The sequence below is a fragment of the Oncorhynchus gorbuscha genome, linkage group LG25 (genome assembly GCF_021184085.1).
Source record: "Oncorhynchus gorbuscha isolate QuinsamMale2020 ecotype Even-year linkage group LG25, OgorEven_v1.0, whole genome shotgun sequence".
NCBI lineage: Eukaryota > Metazoa > Chordata > Actinopteri > Salmoniformes > Salmonidae > Oncorhynchus > Oncorhynchus gorbuscha.
This window is the reverse complement of record NC_060197.1, coordinates 28506147-28528646: the sequence shown is the minus strand read 5'-3', so window position 1 is coordinate 28528646 and position 22500 is coordinate 28506147. Positions and strand designations below refer to the sequence as shown.

The 22500-nt window shown below is 50.2% G+C and overlaps 1 protein-coding gene across 2 annotated transcripts in view; it reads left to right on the top strand.

The window, feature by feature from the left end:
* dnah2 (dynein, axonemal, heavy chain 2) overlaps window positions 1-22500 on the top strand; it is a 253765-nt gene that overhangs the window by 129507 nt on the left and 101758 nt on the right. For both annotated transcript variants that reach the window (XM_046327988.1, XM_046327989.1), the window contains exons 36-42: window positions 645-748; window positions 1425-1614; window positions 1933-2113; window positions 3733-3860; window positions 16042-16194; window positions 17280-17405; window positions 20113-20331. In XM_046327988.1, the coding sequence (XP_046183944.1) occupies window positions 645-748; window positions 1425-1614; window positions 1933-2113; window positions 3733-3860; window positions 16042-16194; window positions 17280-17405; window positions 20113-20331 (1101 nt within the window). The remainder of the gene's footprint in view (window positions 1-644; window positions 749-1424; window positions 1615-1932; window positions 2114-3732; window positions 3861-16041; window positions 16195-17279; window positions 17406-20112; window positions 20332-22500) is intronic.

The window sequence follows — 22500 nt, the reverse complement described above, 5'->3', positions numbered from 1 at the left end:
GAGGAGAGGGGGAGGAAAGGAAGGAGGAGAGGGGGAGGAAAGAGGAGGTGAGGGGGGAGGAGGGAAGGAGGTGAGGAGGGGGGAGGAAAGGAGGAGGTGAGGAGAGGGGGAAAGGAGGAGGTGAGGAGAGGGGGAGGAAAGGAGGAGGTGAGGAGAGAGGAAAGGAGGAGGTGAGGAGAGGGGGAGGAAAGGAGGAGGTGAGGAGAGGGGGAGGAAAGGAGGAGGTGAGGAGAGGGGGGTGAGGAAAGAGAGGGGGAGGAAAGGAGGTGAGGAGAGGGGGAGGTCAGGAAGAGGTGAGGAGCGGGGAGGTGGAGGTCAGGAGGAGAGGGGAGGTAAGAAGGAGGGGTGAGGAAAGGAGGGGGAGGTAAGAAGGAGGTTAGGATAGGGGGAGGAGAGGAGTAAGGGGCCTTCAGAGGAGAGGGGAGGTAAGAAGGAGGGGTGAGGAAAGGAGAGGGGGAGGTAAGAAGGAGGTTAGGATAGGGGGAGGAGAGGAGTAAGGGGCCTTCGACTGTCTCTGCCAGCTCCTCTACTGGGGGACGGTACGGAGAGGGGTGAGAGGAGGTAGAACACAAAGCAGGAAGAGGGATGGAAGTGAAGAGGTAGATCACGTTTCATTCTAAACGTTTTTTTCTCTCTGTTCATAGGAAGTGGATGACTGTATCATCAGGCAGACCAACACACACTTCCAGTACAGCTATGAGTACCTGGGTAACTCTGGACGACTGGTCATCACCCCACTCACTGACAGGTAAACACAAGCTATTCTCTGTATCAGTGGTTTTCATCCTCTCCTCGGGGACGATTCACAATTCTGCTGCAGCCTTGAACTATCTCCCCTGATTTCCCCAAATTAAATCACATTTGATTTGTCACATGCGCTGAATACAGCAGGTGTAGACCTCACTGTGAAATGCTTACTGACAAGCCCTTAACCAACAGTGCAGTTTTTCATTAAAGTAAGTAAGACAATATTTGCGAAAAAAGTCTATAAAAATGTAATAATTAAGGCCTGGATGATTAGTTGACAAGTTGAATCAGGTGTGCGAGCTCTGGAAGAGAGCAAATATATGAAACGCCTGGGGTTTATATTATATTATAAACTGGGTGGTTTGTGTGCTTAATGCTGATTGGCTGACAGCTGTGGTATACCAGACCGTATACCATGGGTATGACAAACATGTATTTTTACTGCTCCAGTTACATTGGTAACTCGTTCACAATCGCAACAAGTCACCTCGGGGGTTTGTGGGTTGCGTCGTGCATAAGAACAGGCCTTAGCCGTGGTATATTGGCCATATACCACACCTCCTCTGGCCTTATTGCTTAAGTGCACTATATTTCAGTTGTCTCTGATTCCAGCACCTTGAAGAAGCTGCAATGCTCAGCGCCCCCGCCCCTATCTCTCTCCCTCTCTCATCTTCCAGGTGTTATATGACCCTGACCACAGCCCTCCACCTCCACCGGGGGGGCTCTCCTAAAGGCCCAGCAGGGACAGGGAAGACTGAGACGGTCAAGGACCTGGGCAAGGCTATGGGCATGTACGTCATCGTGGTCAACTGCTCCGATGGAATGGACTTCAAGTCCATGGGACGTATGTACTCTGGACTGGCTCAGGTAATGGACCGTGAAGAAACAGATGCGCCCTTATGTCATTAGGATGGTTTCCCGGAGCCTAGTCCTAAGACTAAGACTAGACTAAGAATCGTGTCCGTCTTAGGTGCTTCTGAGTGAAGAACTAGGCTTAATCTGTGTCTGAAAAACAGCCAGCGTACTTCATCTTAGGTTTTGCATATCCATTGAAAGTCTTGAATGGGTTATGCACTTAAGTCAGTGTTGTACAGGCAACACAATCTACCTTTCAGGTAACACAAAAGTTATACACAGCACTGTTGAAAATAACGCCCGGCTAAAATCATTTGTGTGTGTCTCTAGACGGGTGCGTGGGGCTGTTTTGATGAGTTTAACCGTATCAACATTGAGGTGTTGTCAGTGGTGGCTCAGCAGATCCTGTCCATTCTGTCTGCTCTGTCTGCTGGAGTCACCAGCTTCATCTTCGAAGGACGAGAGATCCGCCTGGTCTGGTCCTGTGGCATCTTCATCACCATGAACCCTGGTACAGTCATTTCACATAACTGTGCATACATGAAACTATAGTATTGAGACATGTCTCATTGATATCCATTCAGGATTGAGGATTTACATTTTAGTCATTTAGAAGACGCTCTTATCCAGAGGGACTTACAGTTAGTGCATTCATATTAAGATAGCTAGGTGGGACAACCACATTTCTCAGTCATAGTAAGTACATTTTTTCCTCAATAAAGTAGCTATCAGAACTAGTATGGGGGAAAGAGTCAAGTGTGAGTGTTAGTTCACTAAAGCCTAGCTTACTTCAAGTTAGAATCACTGTCACATTTTTAAAATGGATTTAGTGTGTGTTCGAGAGAAGGGGAAAGAGCGGGGAAGAAAGAGTGAAAGGGGAGACAGAGAGTGGGGGAGACAGAGAGGGGGGAGACAGAGAGAGGGGGAGACAGAGAGAGGGGGGAGACAGAGAGAGGGGGAGACAGAGAGAGGAGGGAGACAGAGAGAGGGGGAGACAGAGAGAGGGGGAGACAGAGAGAGGGGGAGACAGAGAGAGGAGGGAGACAGAGAGAGGGGGAGACAGAGAGAGGGGGAGACAGAGAGAGGGGGAGACAGAGAGAGGGGGGAGACAGAGAGAGGGGGAGACAGAGAGAGGGGGAGACAGAGAGAGGGGGAGACAGAGAGAGGGGGAGACAGAGAGGGGGGGAAGAAAGTGAAAGGGGAGACAGAGAGAGGGGGAGACAGAGAGAGGGGGAGACAGAGAGAGGGGGAGACAGAGAGAGGGGGAAGAAAGAGTGAAAGGGAGACAGAGAGGGGGGAGACAGAGAGAGGGGGAGACAGAGAGAGGGGGAAGAAAGAGTGAAAGGGGAGACAGAGAGAGGGGGAGACAGAGAGGGGGGAGACAGAGAGAGGGGGAAGAAAGAGTGAAAGGGGAGACAGAGAGAGGGGGAGACAGAGAGAGGGGGGAGACAGAGGGGGGGAGACAGAGAGAGGGGGAGACAGAGGGAGAGGGGAGACAGAGAGAGGGGGAGACAGAGAGAGGGGGAAGAAAGAGTGAAAGGGGAGACAGAGAGAGGGGGAGACAGAGAGAGGGGGAGACAGAGAGAGGGGGAGATAGAGAGAGGGGGGAGACAGAGAGAGGGGGAAGAAAGAGTGAAAAGGGAGACAGAGAGAGGGGGAGACAGAGAGAGGGGGGAGACAGGGGGAGAGGGGAGACAGAGAGAGGGGGAGACAGAGAGAGGGGGAAGAAAGAGTGAAAGGGGAGACAGAGAGAGGGGGAGACAGAGAGAGGGGGAGACAGAGAGAGGGGGAGACAGAGGGAGAGGGAGACAGAGAGAGGGGGAGATAGAGAGAGGGGGAGACAGAGAGAGGGGGAAGAAAGAGTGAAAAGGGAGACAGAGAGAGGGGGAGACAGAGAGAGGGGGAGACAGAGAGAGGGGGAGACAGGGGAGAGGGAGACAGAGAGAGGGGGAGACAGAGAGAGGGGGAAGAAAGAGTGAAAGGGAGACAGAGAGAGGGGGAAACAGAGAGGGGGAGACAGAGAGAGGGGGAGACATAGAGAGGGGGAGACAGAGAGAGGGGGGAGACATAGAGAGGGGGGATAGAGCGAGAGAGAGATAATGTGTTAATAAGAGTTCTCTCCATCTCCAGGCTATGCCGGTCGTACAGAGCTGCCTGACAACTTGAAGTCCATGTTCAGGCCTATCTCCATGGTGGTACCAGACTCCACCCTCATCGCTGAGATCACCCTGTTCGGAGAGGGATTCAACAACTGCAAGGTAATACAAGTACAGAGGGAGGAATGGAGGGAGGAATGGAGGGAGGAATGGAGGGAGGGAGGAATGAATGGAGGGAGGGAGGAAAGGAGGGAGGAATGGAGGGAGGAATGAATGGAGGGAGGAATGGAGGGAGGGAGGAATGGAGGGAGGGAGGAATGGAGGGAGGAAAGAATGGAGGGAGGAATGGAGGGAGGGAGGAATGGAGGGAGGGAGGAATGGAGGGAGGGAGGAATGAATGGAGGGAGGAATGGAGGGAGGGAGGAATGGAGGGAGGGAGGAATGGAGGGAGGGAGGAATGAATGGAGGGAGGAATGGAGGGAGGGAGGAATGGAGGAGGGAGGAATGGAGGGAGGGAGGAATGAATGGAGGGAGGAATGGAGGGAGGAATGAATGGAGGGAGGAATGGAGGGAGGGAGGGAGGGAGGAATGGATGGAGGGAGGAAAGGAGGGAGGAATGGAGGGAGGATTGGAGGGAGGGAGGAAAGGAGGGAGGAATGGAGGGAGAGAGGAATGGAGGGAGGGAGGAATGGAGGGGGGGTGGAGGGAGGAAGGAATGGAGGGAGGGAGGAATGGAGGGAGGGAGGAATGGAGGGAGGAATGGAGGGAGGAATGGAGGGAGGAAGTGACAGAGACCTTTATGTTCAAGGTAATAACACTATGTAAATGACAAGGGACAGGATTTTTTCTTGAACAAAAAAATCTAGACCTTAAGTGTTGCTTCTTAAAGCCTGAAGAGTATTTCCTGACCATAGGGCCTAGAGTTTGTCTTGCTTAGCTCGCATGAAGCCCTGGAAAAACTCCTGGCCCTAACTATGATACTACAAGATAGTACTGTAATATCTACTATTTCACTGTGTCTGAAAAACCTACTTGCCCACTGTGTCTGTTAACTAAATGAACAAGATATTCATATTCCATATAAGTTTGTCAGTTTAATGAATTGCACTGGTGGTAGGTATATATTCAACACTGTTCGCTCGCAATGCGTGGTGGTTTCTAAAGAATATGTTGTAGAATTATCACTGGCGCGTTAATGAAATATAGACGTTTCTTTTATGTTGAGAGCGAAGCAATCATCAGATGAGATTGAGTTCCCATGGCACTGAAGGATAGATATAGATGCATATCATCAAATCAATCTGGTGGATATCGCATTTACTGTCTCCGCTACGCTGCGTCTCACAAATCTGATGTTACAGGATATGGATTTTACTTTACGTGACGATGACACACAGATATGAATTAGGGGCGAGCGCACCAGTGTTTCTGCTGCATTCTTTTAGCTGTGGCGCTGTGCCACGGGAAAATACATTTTTTGAACACCTACTAGGGTTGTCAAAACGATTACAACAATTCATTGAGTTAATTGCATGGTTCTCTGTGCGATTAACTCGATGAATGGCATTTTTTGAAATTGTTCCCTAAATAAAGATGTTTACATACAAATACTAACGTGGCACTATGTTGTAGGTATAACATCTTTAGATTTTCAGGGGGAAATCAGAAAATAAACTGTATTCTAAGACAATAAGAACAGATCAGCCACGTCAGAGTTCATGTCAAATATCATACAGCTTTTAGATCTAGCCGAGGCTACTGATCCATGTTCTTCGACATGAACTAATGTAGCCATCCAGGCTGTATCACATCCGGCCGTGATTGGGAGTGTCAAAGGGCGGCTCACATTTGGCCCAGCGTTGGCCGGGGTAGGCCGTCATTGTAAATAAGAATTTGTTTTTAACTGGCTTGCCTAGTAAAATAAAGAAAAAAAAATATATATATATATATATATATATATATATATATATATATATATATATATATATATATATATATATATATATATATTGTCACAAGCTGCTACTTGAAGAATTGGGATCATTCAAGACCCACCACCTGGATTCGGGTTCTATGTAGCAAATTTTGAAATTGTGTTTTTTACATCGGATAAAAGTAGAGACAGAGCCAGAAAATGGTACACTGTACAGTATATACAAAAGTATGTGGACACCCGTTCAAATGAGTGTATTTGGCTATTTCAGCCACACCCGTTGCTGGCAGGTGTATAAAATTGAGCACACCGCCATGCAATTTCCATAGACAAACATTAGCAGTAGAGTGGCCCTACTGAAACTGAAGAGCTCAGTGACGTTCAACGTGGCAACGTCATAGGATGCCACCTTTCCAACAGTCAGTTTGTCAAATTTTTGCCCTGCTAGGGCTGCCCTGGTCAATTGTAAGTGCTGTTATTGTGAAGTGGAAACGTCTAGGAGCAACAACAGCTTAGCCACGAAGTGGTAGGCCACACAAGCTTTACACTACTATTGGACTCTGGAGTATTGGAAAGGCATTCTGTGGAGTGATGAATCGCGCTTCACTATCTGGAAGTCCGATGGACGAATCTTGGTTTGGTGGATACCAGGAGAACGTAACCTGCCCCAATGCAAAGTGCCAACTGGTTCGGGCAAGGCCCATTAGTTCCAGTGAAGGGAAATCTTAACGCTACAGCATACAATGACATTCTAGACCAGATATTCCCAAAATTGGGTAAGTGTTTTTTTTCCTTCACATTTTCAAACAGTCTATTTATATTTTCCAACGGGTGAGTTTTCTTTTAACATTTGGGTGAGTTTTTTTTATCGCCTGAGTAGCCTCGTTTCACTGCCCAAATTCTTTTGGAACCATCTTGTCACGCCCTGACCTTAGAGATCCTCATTTATTCTCTATGTTTGGTTAGGTCAGGTTGTGACTCGGGTGGGAGAATCTATGTTTTCTATTTCTTTGTTGTTTTTGCCTAGTGTGCTTCCAAATCAGAGGCAGCTGTCTATCGTTGTCTCTGATTGGGGATCATATATAAGTTGTGATTTTGGGTTTTGTGGGGTGTTATTTCCTGTTTATCTGTTTTGTTGCCTGACAGAACTGTGCGCTTTCGTTTTTTCTACTTTGTTATTTTGTTGCGGTGTTCAGTTTATTAAAAATCATGAACGCCTACCACGCTGCACCTTGGTCTCATTCCCACGAGAGGCGCAACACATCTAGTGTTCAGATTATTAAAAATCATGAACGCCTACCACGCTGCACCTTGGTCTCATTCCCACGAGAGGCGCAACACATCTAGTGTTCAGGGAAATAACAACACAATGTCAAATACAGGTAGCCTAGTCAAATAATTAACATCCAATCACATTAACCGTTACTCTCTCGTGAGAATTCCACTAACGGTCCGTATGTAGCTAAATGTAGCTGCTGCTCATTCTGTTTGCTCGAAAATGGATAAATGGTTAAAAAAAGTAAGGCCCACGTCATAGAGACACATACCAACTCTACTGGTAGTACTGCTACTAACAGCAGTACTACACCTGCCCCTGTCAATGACAAGTTGTTCTGCTTCCACGAGCACACCCAATGCTAGCATCAGTCATTCTACATTTGTTGTTAGCCCAGCTAGCATGGACACAGACAGTTGTGAATCTGATGCACTTATATTGGGAGTAGTGCCTTTCCTCAGCCACAGTGTGTTATATGTGCAAAAGTACTATCTCACAATTCAATGACACTCTTGTGCAGACATTTAGTTTCTTATTTGGGTTTTTGTTGTTTTTTTCTCCCCAATTTCGTGATATCCAATTGGAAGTTACAGTCATGTCTCATCACTGCAACTCCCATACGGACTCGGGAGAGTCGAAGGTCGAGAGCCGTGCGTCCTCCGAAACACAACCCAACCAAGCCACGCTGCTTCTTTACACAATGCCCACTTAACCCGGAAGCCAGCCGCACCACTGTGTCAGAGGAAACACCGTACACTTGGTGACCGTGTCAGCGTACACTGTGCCCGGCCCGCCACAGGAGTTGCTAGTTCGCGATGGCACAAGGACATCCCTGCCGGCAAACCCTCCCTAACCCGGACGACGCTGGGCCCATTTGGCTTCACCCCATGGGTCTCCCGGTCGCGGCCAGCTGCGACACCCTGGACTCAAACCAGGATCACTAGTGATGCAGTGTCTGAGACCACCGCACTACTCGGGAGGCCTTCCACAGGAGTGAGTATTAAGACCACTTTCAGGTAGTAAGACATGTATAAAAGAAACAGATACCATTAATAAGAAGGGGCTGGAAGAGTCTTGTATGGTGAGCTACCAGTGGCTAAGACAGGCAAGCCCCATACTATTGTGGAGGACTTAATTCTTCCTGCTGCCACGGATATGGCTGGGACAATGCTGGGGGAAAAAGTCCCAAAAAACTACACAGATAATGCCTTCATCAAACAACACTGTTTCACGACGCATCAGTGACTTGGCAGGAGATGTTTTGAAACAATTAATGCTTCGCATACAAGCCAGTGAATTATATGAGTTACAGCTGGATGAGTCAACAGGCGTGGCGGGCCTGGCACAGCTCCTAGTATATGTCTGTTACGTTTATGGGGGGGGGGGTCAATTAAGGAAGGCATCCTCTTCTGCACACCACTGGAAACCAGGCCAACATGAGAGGATATTTTTAAAGTACTGGGTGATGAGTTTCTCACACAACTGGCCTATCTGGGTGATGTTTCTTCTCGCCTGAATGATCTGAATCTAGGATTACAGGGAATCTTCGCAACTATATTCAATGTGCGGGACAAAATTGAGGCTATGATTAAGAAGTTGGAGCTCTTCTCTGTCTGCATTAACAAGGACAACACACATGTCTTTCCATCATTGTATGATTATTTGTGTGCAAATGAACTCAAGCTTACGGACAATGTCAAATGTGGTATAGCAAAGCACCTGAGTGAGTTGGGTGCACAATTAAGCAGGTACTTTCCCGAAACAGATGGCACAAACAACTGGATTCGTTATCCCTTTCATGCCCTGCCTCCAGTCCACTTGCCGATATCTGAACAAGAGAGCCTCATTGAAATTGCAACAAGCGGTTCTGTGAAAATGTTATTTAATCGGAAGCCACTGCCAGATTTCTGGATTGGGCTGCTCTCAGAGTATCCTGCCTTGGCAAATCGACCTGTTAAGACACTGATGCCTTTTGCAACCACGTACCTATGTGAGAGTGGATTCTCAGCCTTCACTAGCATGAAAACTAAATACAGCCACCGACTGCAGGTAGCTAAAGCTAACCAAATAGGTTCAATGTTAGCTAGCTAGCTAACATTAGGCTATAACTAGCATTTAAAATGGCTTTCTGGGATACAAATAATATTACTACACAGATCATTCACTTAACATTAGCTAGCTATCTAATAGTACGCTTTAACTTGCAATGAAAACTATTTTCTAACAACATAAGAAAGTGTAGCTAGACTGGTATACATGATAAATGATTCTAACTCTCTGTCATGGATGCCATGGTTGCCCTTAGTTTGAAGATGTTTTATACAACAGCCTTCTATGTTCTGTTTTTGACCCCCCTCAGCATTTGCATAATCTCTTTGCTTCCACCAGGCATTCCACTGATTTTAAAACTCTGTCAACTTCTTCTGTGACAACAACACTGTTGATCGCCGTTTCTTCCCCATCACTGTCATCAGAAGACTCTACAATGTCTGGTTCAATTCAAATGTTTCTACCTAAATCAGGGATTCCCTCATCGACTGATTCATTTTCAGAGTCCGAGCGAGTCAGCATGCCACGATCGTCCTCCAGTCCATCACAGCGTTGTCCCGCTGATCTGTGTTGATAGCGCCTGTTCAATTCAGGGCAACAATGTTGAGAGCAGTAGCAACACCTTTTGAAGTTCTTCATGATACCTTTAAAAAAAAGCTGCAGTAGAAAGGATGATCTACACATACTGAGCAGCTCATGTTATAGACAGAAGCACGCTACATGGCAGACCAATCAAAACTCATCTCTCGGCATGTCCAGCCCATCCATTATCTCAGCCAATCATGGCTGGCGGGAAGGTTCCTGTGTTTTTCCGTGGCTACACCAACTAGGCTCGTAATTGAACAATTTTATTGGTGTTTACCGATGGCATACACACTTGTTATTAAAGGCACATGAAAGTTCACATCTTCCAGAAGGCATTTCTGCAACAAAAAAAAACGCATTAAAAACATTTATAATATTCAAATGCCTCTCCTGTGAAATAGTGATGTGCGACAAATGCCGAGCTTCCTGAAAAGGGTCACATTTGCTTAAATCTTAGCTAAATGGAATGGATGTCCTGTTCTGAATAAAATCATTGTGGGAAATTAGACTTGAACCAAGAGGCATTCAGCCATGGCATTGTAAACATTCTCGTGTGGTTAGCTAGCTAATGTTAGCATAACCAGCTAGCCACTGTTATCTTGCTATCGAAAGAAACACCTGGGAATGTGTTTATGATTGAACCTCCTGTAAGTTTTCCTTCAAAATGGTTGCTCAAAGCTGTGCACGTAGTGGATGTTCAAGCGCCACAAGAGAGACAGACGTCTGTACAGCGGCTGCTAGCGGCAGAGACTAAGAGCGCACATTGAGTGTTGCGCTTGAAAGGGGTGCGTGTTGTGGTGTTGCGCTTCAATTTTATTTAAAATTTAAAAAACAATTCCCCCAATTTTGTGGTATCCAATTGTTTAGTAGCTACTATCTTGTCTCATCGTTACAACTCCCGTACGGGCTCGGGAGAGACAAAGGTTGAAAGTCATGCGTCCTCCGATACACAACCCAACCAAGCCGCACTGCTTCTTAACACAGCGGGCATCCAACCTGGAAGCCAGCCGCACCAATGTGTCGGAGGAAACACCGTGCACCTGGCAACCTTGGTTAGCGCGCACTGCGCCCGGCCCGCCACAGGAGTCGCTGGTGCACGATGAGTCAAGGACATCCCTACCGGCCAAGCCCTCCCTAACCCGGACGACGCTGGGCCAATTGTACGTCGCCCCACGGACCTCCCGGTCGCGGCCGGTTGCGACAGAGCCTGGGCGCGAACCCAGAGTCTCTGGTGGCCCTTAACCACTGCGCCACCCGGGAGGCCCGCGCTTCAAATTTTGACCAGTAACTGTAATTAACGTATTCACTTTTGACTGCCCTAATTTCTACCAAACAAACTTTCAATTGGTTATGCACATTGGCTTTTCCTTGCTAAATAGATCTTCTGTCCGGGTACGACACCGTTCTAAAGGACATCTCACTCTTCGTGCCACTGTGGCAGCCAGAGACCAAAGATTTCTGCGTGCGAAAGACAGTGGCCTTGAGACACTGGAGAGACCCGGAGGCGCAGAGACAGCGCGCCAGTCACTGGTACTGAATATAAAATCAAATAAATACATTTAACCTTTATTTAACTAGGCAAGTCAGTTAAGAACAAATTCTTACTTACAATGACGGCCTACCAGGGAACAGTGGGTTAACTGCCTTGTTCAGGGGCAGAACGATTTTTTTACCTCGTCAGCTCGGGGATTCGATCCAGCAACCCTTTGAATAAGTATCAACTAGTGGCGTAGAACAGTTCAACTTCTTGCAATTCTACACATTTTGCCATGGGCAGAGAGAAAAACCCTGGAACACCCCCACACACACACACACACACACACACACACACACACACACACACACACACACACACACACACACACACACACACACACACACACACACACACACACACACACACACACACACACACACACACACACACATATATATACACACACACACGCTGCCTCGTGCTCTGAGATGAGTGTCAGTGGGATTTGGAGCGCGGCCAGGATGTTATGGGATTATCTACAGTGGGACTCCTATTGAATCGGATGAAGGCATGGAATCCTGGCACACACACACACAAACACAAACACAAACACACACACAGATCACTGGGACCGGAGCCGGAGCAGGATTAATGCTGACTCACAGGGGGGTTGTGTGTGTGTGTGTGTGTGTGTGTGTGTGTGTGTGTGTGTGTGTGTGTGTGTGTGTGTGTGTGTGTGTGTGTGTGTGTGTGTGTGTGTGTGTGTGTGTGTGTGTGTGTGTGTGTGTGTGTGTGTGTGTGTGTGTGTGCTTGCTTCCGCAGCGTGTGTTTAACAAGATTCAAATTCACTTCTGCCACAGAGCACCCTCCCAGTCCCACCCGCGCTTCAATAACAACCTATAACACACCCCCGAGGCTTCAACACCAACACACACACACACACACACACACGCCAAACTCACTACACTTACCCATGACACCCTTTGTTAACCCCCTAGAGTCGATGTCCGCGCCTCCCGCAAATTCTTTCTTAGCATAATAATAAACAATAGCCATAAATATCCTCCAGTTTAAGCTAAAGATATCCTGGTATTTATGCATTGGATGCGTCTCAAACCACTGATATCGCGCTTCCACATCTGCAGTGGAAGGAGACAGAGCTGGAGTGGTGTTTGTCAGACCATGAGATCTCCCGAAAATCAGTCTTCTCCCCAAATCATCTGTAGCATCCAAACGATTTGGCCTACAAACTATTGTGACCCCTCGATGGTGCCCCCCCCCCGCAAGCGTCTTGGGACTCGTCCGAAGTCGGTACGGCCAACTTCTGTCTGTAGCATGTTTTATGAAAAAAAAAATCATATTTATTTATTATAAAAAAAAATCTAAATCAAATAGCTAAATGATCCTTGGTATGACCTTCTTAAAGAAATGCCATATAGTTTAGTAGACCCCCCCGGCTTAGACTGTTATGGGTTAACCTTCATTAAACTTCTCAAACCCCCTCCCCATCCACACACAGGCACACACGCCCCAAACAGCAGTGGCGTGTGGTCTCCTGTTGGGAACGGTAATTAACTGCCAGAGAAAGAATGTGTTAAATGAACATCACAAATAACAGCAGATGAACAAGAGGTGGGAAAGACACCAGAACACAACACATCCACTCCAGCCCTGACACAGAGGGAGGGAACAAGGGAGGGAGGTAGAGACGGAGGGAGAGAGACCAGAACACAACACAACCACTCCAGCCCTGACACAGAGGGAGGGAACAAGGGAGGGAGGTAGAGATGGAGGGAGAGAGACCAGAACACAACACAACCACTCCAGCCCTGACACAGAGGGAGGGAACAAGGGAGGGAGGTAGAGACGGAGGGAGAGAGACCAGAACACAACACATCCACTCCAGCCCTGACACAGAGGGAGGGAACAAGGGAGGGAGGTAGAGATGGAGGGAGAGAGACCAGAACACAACACAACCACTCCAGCCCTGACACAGAGGGAGGGAACAAGGGAGGGAGGTAGAGACGGAGGGAAAGACACCAGAACACATCCACTCCAGCCCTGACACAGAGGGAGGGAACAAGGGAGGGAGGTAGAGACGGAGGGAGAGACACCAGAACACATCCACTCCAGCCCTGACACAGAGGGAGGGAACAAGGGAGGGAGGTAGAGACGGAGGGAGAGAGACCAGAACACAACACAACCACTCCAGCCCTGACACAGAGGGAGGGAACAAGGGAGGGAGGTAGAGACGGAGGGAAAGACACCAGAACACATCCACTCCAGCCCTGACACAGAGGGAGGGAACAAGGGAGGGAGGTAGAGACGGAGGGAGAGAGACCAGAACACAACACATCCACTCCAGCCCTGACACAGAGGGAGGGAACAAGGGAGGGAGGTAGAGACGGAGGGAAAGACACCAGAACACAACACAACCACTCCAGCCCTGACACAGAGGGAGGGAACAAGGGAGGGAGGTAGAGACGGAGGGAGAGAGACCAGAACACAACACATCCACTCCAGCCCTGACACAGAGGGAGGGAACAAGGGAGGGAGGTAGAAACGAAGGGAGGGTGAGAAGGTGGAGGATAAGGAAATATGTAGGAATTGAGGGAGGGAGGAGATACAGACCGACGGAGAGAGACGGACTGGAGAGAGGAAAGTAAAGAGGGAGAGGCTGTTCACGCCTGCTTTAAACCACTAACACCCCAATGCCAACCAAGCCCAATTTCCAGCTGAACCCAGGCCAACATACACACATCTCAGGTCCCCTTGCCACACACACACACACACACGCACGCACGCACGCACGCACGCACGCACGCACGCACGCACGCACACACACACACACACACACACACACACACACACACACACACACACACACACACACACACACACACACCCCTTTCACTGCATGTGTGTCAAAGAGATATTGTCCCTGTCCCTGATGGGGTGCTACCATCACCATCACCATCAGAGCCATGCAGAAATAACCCCTATCTGCTGGCATGAGGCTTTTTGGCCTAGGTGTCTGGCCTATTTTGGTCTGCTTTGGCCTGTTTTGAGAGTGTGGAGCGTATTCTGTATTCTGTGAGCTGGAACAGACAGGAAAGAGGATTTGCTTCCCGTGAGCCCATCGTCTGCTCTGCCTTGCATGACAACGCTGTGTGTGTCGGCCTGTGCGTATGCATGTGTGTGTGTGTGTGTGTGTTTGCGTAACTGTGTGCATGAGCAATTGTGTGTCACTGAAGCGCATGAAGGGAGAAGTGATGAGAACAAGCTGACATGGTAACCCAGGAGCCCTCCACACACACACACACACACACACACACACACACACACACACACACACACACACACACACACACACACACACACACACACACACACACACACACACACACACACACACACACACACACACACACACACTCTCACACACACTCTCACACACACTCTTACAGTAATGTACACTCACTATCTTCCTCATATGCTTACTGAAAAGCACACACAAACCCACTGACATCTTTGTCATACATAATCAGATGTTACCTCTCTACGACACACACACACACACACACACACACACACACACACACACACACACACACACACACACACACACACACACACACACACACACACACACACACACACACACACACACACACACACACACACACACACACACACACAGCTTCCCTTGCTGAGATAGAAGACTGGAGGACAGGAGGAGCGAGACGAAGGGGTGACCATGTGATGGACGCACCTCACACACAACACACACACACACACACAGCCTGCTTGCCAAGAGGGGATCATGACAGCCAGTGTCTGTCAAGCTGTCTGCTGTAGGGCAGGGCATCCTCATAGCGTATTTTCTGGTCTGTCTGTCTCTCTAGCTGGCAGGTCAGCTAACAAACAGACAGACAGACAGACAGGCATGTCTATATGACACATTTCACATGACCAGGTTATTTGATGATACAACGTGTAAAGTGTTCGTCCCATGTTTCATGAGCTGAAATAAAGGATCCCAGATATTTTCCATACGCACAAAAAGCTTATTTCTCTCAAATTTTGTCCACAAATTTGTTTACATCTCTGTTTGTGAGCATTTCTCCTTTGCCAAGATAATCCATTCACCAGACAGGTGTGGCATATCAAGAAGCTGATTAAACAGCATAATAATTACACACGTGCACCTTGGGCTGGGGACAATAAAAGGCCACTCTAAAATGTGCAGTTTTATCACACAACACAATGCCACAGATGTTTTGAGGGAGCATGCAACTGGCATGCCTGCTGCAGGAACGTCCACCATAGCTTTTGCCAAATAATTGAATGTTCATTCCTCTACCAAAATCGTTTTAGAGAATTTGTCAGTGTGTCCAACCGGGCCTCACAACCGCAGAGCTCATGTATTGTGTCTTGTGGGCGAAGGGTTTGTTCACAATGTTGACATCAGCAGAGTGCCCCATAGTGGTGATGGGGTTATGGTATTGGCAGGCATAAGCTACAGACAACGAACACAATTGTATTTTATAGATGGGGAATTTGAATGCACGAAAATGCTGTGACAAAATCCCGAGGCCCATTGTAAGGCCATTTTTTTTAAGGGTTCTGTGACCAATAGATGCATATCTGTATTCCCAGTCATATGAAATCCATAGATTAGGGCCTAATGAATTTATTTCAATTGGCTGATCTCCTCATATGACCTCTAACTCAGTGAAAACTTTGTTCTGTTTGGCCAGGGTAGGCCGTCATAGTGAGTAAGAGTTTGTTCTTTAACTGACTTGCCTAGTTAAATAAAGGTTCAATAAAAATATGAGAGGCCTATCCTTCACGCTATGCTCTAGGGTCATTAAGTAGTGATGGGTAGATGTGGTTACTGACTCCATTTCTCTTTCTTCTATTTCTGCCCCCCTCTATCTTCCCCTCTCCTCCTCTTCCTTTTCCTCTCTCGCTCCCATCCTATCTTTCATGCCCCCCCCCTCCCCCCTGCTTCTCTCTCCAGCTGCTGGCTAAGAAGGTATTCACCCTGTACTCTCTGGCAGTGCAGCAGCTGTCGAAACAAGACCACTATGACTTTGGCTTGCGTGCCCTGACATCGCTGCTCCGCTACGCTGGCAAGAAGAGACGTGTCTGCCCCGACGTGGCCGACGAGGAGGTACAGTGAAATGACTCACTTCAACTGACCAGGGTATACAGTAACAGCAGTGCCTGCAGAGAACTACACAGCTATACTTCTGCTCACCTTCCAGCATTGGGTTCAATTAGATGACCTGTGAGTCCATAAAAGATAAAAAGTCTTAAGAGACAGAGTCTGGTAGGCAGGCAGGCAGGCAGGCAGTCAGGCAGACAGACAGACAGACAGACAGACAGACAGACAGACAGACAGGCAGGCAGGCAGGCAGGCAGGCAGGCAGGCAGGCAGGCAGGCAGGCAGGCAGGCAGACAGACACGCAGGCAGGCAGGCAGGCAGGCAGGCAGACAGACAGACAGACAGGCAGGCAGGCAGGCAGGCAGGCAGGCAGGCAGACAGACAGACAGACAGACAGACAGACAGACAGACAGACAGACAGACAGACAGACAGACAGGCAGACAGACAGGCAGGCAGACAGACAGACAGGCAGACAGGCAGGCAGGCAGGCAGACAGACGTCAGAGAGCAAAAGAAAGATAGAAATCTCCATTTGAATACATTGTCCAACAGCACTTTTCTGTTAATCTCCTAAATAGACCTGTAATTCAATCCATCTGACCTGTGTGTGTGTGTGTGTGTGTGTGTGTGTGTGTGTGTGTGTGTGTGTGTGTGTGTGTGTGTGTGTGTGTGTGTGTGTGTGTGTGTGTGTGTGTGTGTGTGTGTGTGTGTGTGTGTGTGTGTGTGTGTGTGTGAGAGATGCAGATGAGAGTTTGACACCATAAAAGTGTGCCTAACACCTGAAGGGCTGCCTGACACGGTGATGATGTATCAAAGAGGACAAAAACTTGAAAAGGATTCATCTTTTACCTGATAGCAAAGCTTCAGTCGTTCCTCTGTACTTTTGTATAAATTCACAGTTCCTCACATTTGTTAAGTTTCTGTTGATGTTGTAAAAGTTAATTCGGTGGTGATTGAACGAGAACCTTGTGTACAGTTGAGTCGACGTACAGTTGTATTTAAAGTCAATTCATGTTAAAGACAGAAAACTAGACCTCGCTGTGGCTCAAACAGGATGTGATGTCACCCCCTGATCTCTTACCCCTGATCAGATCCTGCTGATGTCTATGAAAGACATGAACATCGCGAAGCTGGCCTCCGTCGACCTGCCGCTGTTCGACGGAATCATCCAGGACCTTTTCCCCGCAGTGGAGACCCCTACTATCGACTACGGAAAGGTACCTATGCACACACACACACACACACACCTTCCCAGTTTCGTTGGAGCCTGTCAAAGCAGATGGACGTAATGCATTAACTAATGAACGAGTCTCTGAGAACTACAAGTTCTCTGCTTCAGGTAACGGACACTCACTGTGCTTTTGTCTGATGATGTGAGGACACACACACACACACACATACATACACGTTAGCGGTCTGGTGAACCCGTGGTGGGACTGAGGAGCGGAGGAGTGGGGGAGCGAAACACTTCTGGAGAGCTGTCATTCCATCTCCCCCTCACTCTCTCCCCCTCACTCTCTCCCCCCCTCACTCTCTCCCCCCCTCGCTCTCTCCCCCTCACTCTCTCTCGCTCTCTTCCTCTCTCTCCCCCTCACTCTCTCCCCCTCTCTCTCTCCTCCTCACTCTCTCCCCCTCACTCTCTCCCCCTCTCTCTCTCCCCCTCACTCTCTCTCGCTCTCTTCCTCTCTCTCTCCCCCTCACTCTCTCCCCCTCTCTCTCCCCCTCTCTCTCCCCCCTCACTCTCTCCCCCCTCTCTCTCTCCCCCTCACTCTCTCTCGCTCTCTTCCTCTCTCTCCCCCTCACTCTCTCCCCCTCTCTCTCTCCTCCTCACTCTCTCCCCCTCACTCTCTCCCCCTCTCTCTCTCCCCCTCACTCTCTCTCGCTCTCTTCCTCTCTCTCTCCCCCTCACTCTCTCCCCCTCTCTTTCCCCCTCTCTCTCCCCCTCACTCTCTCTTTCTCTCCCCCTCACTCTCTCTCTCTCTCCCCCTCACTCTCTCTCTCCCCCTCTCTCTCTCCCCCTCTCTCTCCCCCCCTCTCTCTCTCCCCCTCACTCTCTCCCCCTCTCTCTCTCCCCCCTCACTCTCTCTCGCTCTCTTCCTCTCTCTGTCCCCCTCACTCTCTCTCTCTCTCTCCCCCTCTCTCTCTCCCCCTCACTCTCTCCCCCTCTCTCTCCCCCTCACTCTCTCCCCCCTCTCTTTCTCCCCCTCACTCTCTCTCGCTCTCTTCCTCTCTCTCTCCCCCTCACTCTCTTCCCCCTCTCTCTCTCCCCCTCACTCTCTCGCTCTCTTCCTCACTCTCTCCCCCCTCTCTCTCTCCCCCTCACTCTCTCTCGCTCTCTTCCTCTCTCTCTCCCCCCCCTCACTCTCTCCCCCTCTCTCTCTCTCTCTCCCCCTCACTCTCTCCCCCTCTCTCTCTCCCCCTCACTCTCTCCCCCTCACTCTCTCGCTCTCTTCCTCTCTCTCTCCCTCTCACTCTCTCCCCCTCTCTCTCTCCCCCTCACTCTCTCGCTCTCTTCCTCTCTCTCTCCCCCTCACTCTCTCCCCCTCACTCTCTCCCCCTCTCTCTCTCCCCCTCACTCTCTCTCGCTCTCTCTCTCTCCCCCTCACTCTCTCCCCCTCTCTCTCTCCCCCTCACTCTCTCTCTCTCTCCCTCACTCTCTCTCTCTCTCCCCCTCTCTCTCTCCCCCTCACTCTCTCCCCCTCTCTTACTCCCCCTCACTCTCTCCCCCTCACTCTCTCCCCCTCTCTCTCTCCCCCTCACTCTCTCACTCTCTTCCTCTCTCTCTCCCCCTCACTCTCTCCCCCTCTCTCTCTCCCCCTCACTCTCTCGCTCTCTTCCTCTCTCTCTCCCCCTCACTCTCTCCCCCCCCACTCTCTCCCCCTCACTCTCTCTCCCCTCTCTCTCTCCCCCTCACTCTCTCGCTCACTTTCTCTCTCTCTCCCCCCTCTCTCTCTCCCCCTCACTCTCTCTCGCTCTCTTCCTCTCTCTCCCCCTCACTCTCTCCCCCTCTCTCTCCCCCTCACTCTCTCGCTCTCTTCCTCTCACTCTCGCCCTCACTCTCTCCCCCTCTCTCTCTCCCCCTCACTCGCTTGCTCTCTTCCTCTCTCTCCCCCTCACTCTCTCCCCCTCTCTCTCTCCCCCTCACTCTCTCGCTCTCTTCCTCTCTCTCTCCCCCTCACTCTCTCCCCCTCTCTCTCTCACTCCCCCTCACTCTCTCGCTCTCTTCCTCTCTCTCTCCCCCTCACTCTCCCCCCTCTCTCTCTCCCCCTCACTCTCTCGCTCTCTTCCTCTCTCTCTCCCCCTCACTCTCTCCCCCTCTCTCTCTCCCCCCTCACTCTCTCTCTCTCTTTCTCTCCACACGCGACTGCCGTCTCTAAAATGTGCCATCTGCTTTTCACACTACCGAGACGTGAGTGAGCCAAGTTGACAAATGCCGCATCACATCTCCATAAATAATTCAGTGTGTTGAGCTGCCTCACTCTGCATGTTGTGTGTGTGTGGAGAGAGAGAGAGAGAGAGAGAGAGAGAGAGAGAGAGAGAGAGAGAGAGAGAGAGAGAGAGAGAGAGAGAGAGAGAGAGAGAGAGAGAGACTGATATTTATTCATCTAGCTGTTTATTTGGCCTGCTAATAAACAGTCTCTCCCAGTCCCACTGGTACAGTTACATGAATGGGGAGGGGTTGGGAGGTTGGGGTAGAGATAAATACTCTGAAGTGTTTACATTGTTGCGTTGTAAATACACTGAATGCTTGTGTTGGTCAGCATTGTTCAGATGTATAATTCAGACCCTCTGACTGCTCTGTACCAGATGCCCCAGGGCAGACCTCAGCTAGTAGCCCAGAATACTGTTTCACTAACTCTGTCTATCCGTCCCGCTGTCTGTATCTGCTTCACTCTCTCCATCCATCCCTTCCTCTCCCCGAAGCTGCGAGAGACGATCGAGGCGGAGCTGCGGCAGGCCTGTCTGCAGGTGACCCCCTTCACCCTGACCAAGGTCATCCAGCTGTACGAGACCAAGAACTCCAGACACTCCACCATGATCGTGGGCAAGACGGGCAGCGGCAAGACGGTCACCTGGAGGACCCTGCAGAACACCCTGACGACCATGCACCGCAAGGGAGAGCCCGGGTTCAACCTGGTCCGGGTACGTCTTGTCTGTCTGTCTGGTCTCTCTCTATCTGGTCTGTCTGTCTATCTGTCTGTCTGGTCCCTCTCTCTGGTCTGTCTTTCTGTCTGGTCCCTCCCTCTGGTCTGTCTGTCTGGTCCCTCTCTCTGGTCCATCTGTCTGTCTGGTCCCTCTCTCTGGTCCGTCTGTCTGTCTGGTTCTTCTCTCTGGCCCGTCTGTCTGTCTGGTCTCCCTCTCTGGTTCGTCTGTCTGTCTGGTCCCTCTCTCTGGTCCGTCTGTCTGTCTGTCTGGTTCCTCTCTCTGGTCCGTCTGTCTGTTTGTCTGGTTCCTCTCTCTGGTCCGCCTGTCTGTCTGTCTGGTTCCTCTCTCTGGTCCGTCTGTCTGTCTCTCTGGTCCGTCTGTCTGTCTGGTTCCCCTCTCTAGTCTGTCTGTCTGGTTCCTCTCTCTGGTCCATCTTGTCTGTTTGTCTGGTCCCTCTCTCTGGTCTGTCTTTCTGTCTGGTCCCTCCCTCTGGTCTGTCTGTCTGGTCCCTCTCTCTGGTCCATCTGTCTGTCTGGTCCCTCTCTCTGGTCCGTCTGTCTGTCTGGTTCTTCTCTCTGGCCCGTCTGTCTGTCTGGTCTCCCTCTCTGGTTCGTCTGTCTGTCTGGTCCCTCTCTCTGGTCCGTCTGTCTGTCTGTCTGGTTCCTCTCTCTGGTCCGTCTGTCTGTTTGTCTGGTTCCTCTCTCTGGTCCGCCTGTCTGTCTGTCTGGTTCCTCTCTCTGGTCCGTCTGTCTGTCTCTCTGGTCCGTCTGTCTGTCTGGTTCCCCTCTCTAGTCTGTCTGTCTGGTTCCTCTCTCTGGTCCATCTTGTCTGTTTGTCTGGTTCCTCTCTCTCGTCCGTCTGTCTGTCTGCTCTCTCTCTCTGGTCCGTCTGTCTGTCTGGTCCCTCTCTCTGGTCCGCCTGTCTGTCTGGTCCCTCTCTCTGTCTGGTTCTTCTGTCTGGTCTGTCTGTCTGTCTGGTCCCTCTCTCTGGTCAGTCTGTCTGGTTCCTTTCTCTGGTCAATCTGTCTGGTTCCTCTCTCTGGTCAGTCTGTCTGGTTCCTCTCTCTGTTCTGTCTGTCTGGTTTCCTCTCTCTGGTTAGTCTGTCTGGTTCCTCTCTCTGGTCTGTCTGTCTGGTTCCTCTCTCTGGTCTGTCTGTCTGGTTCCTCTCTCTGGTCTGTCTGGTTTCCTCTCTCTGGTCTCTCTGTCTGGTTCCTCTCTCTAGTCAGTCTGTCTGGTTCCTCTCTCTGGTCTGTCTGTCTGGGTTCCTCTCTCTGGTCAGTCTGTCTGGTTCCTCTCTCTGGTCAGTCTGTCTGGTTCCTCTCTCTGGTCAGTCTGTCTGGTTCCTCTCTCTGGTCTGTCTGTCTGGTTTCTTCTCTCTGGTCAGTCTGTCTGGTCTCTCTCTCTGGTCCGTCCGTCTGTCTGGTCCCTCTCTCTGGTCTGTCTGTCTGTCTGGTCCCTCTCTCTGGTCTGTCTTTCTGTCTGGTCCCTCCCGCTGGTCCGTCTGTCTGTCTGGTCCCTCCCGCTGGTCGGTCCGTCTGTCTGTCTGGTCCTTCCCTCTGGTCCGTCTGTCTGTCTGGTCCCTCTCTCTGGTCCCTCCCTCTGGTCCGTCTGGTCCCGCCCTCTGGTCCGTCTGTCCGTCTGGTTCCTCTCTCTGGTCCGTCTGTCTGTCTGAACCCTCTCTCTGGTCCGTCTGTCTGTCTGGTCTCTCTCTCTGGTCCGTCTGTCTGTCTGGTCCGCCTGTCTGTCTGGTCCCTCTCTCTGGTCCATCTGTCTGTCTGGTCCCTCTCTCTGGTCCGTCTGTCTGTCTGTCTGGTTCTTCTCTCTGGTCCGTCTGTCTTTCTGGTCCCTCTCTCTGGTCCATCTGTCTGTCTGGTCCCTCTCTCTGGTCCGTCTGTCTGTCTGGTCCACCTGTCTGTCTGGTCCCTCTCTCTGGACCGACTGTCTGTCTGGTCTTCCTCTCTCTGGTCCGTCTGTCTGTCTGTCTGTCTGTCTGGTTCCTCTCTCTGGTCAGTCTGTCTGGTTTCCTCTCTCTGGTCAGTCTGTCTGGTTCCTCTCTCTGGTCAGTCTGTCTGGTTCCTCTCTCTGGTCAGTCTGTCTGGTTTCCTCTCTCTGGTCAGTCTGTCTGGTTCCTCTCTCTGGTCAGTCTGTCTGGTCCTCTGTTGTCTC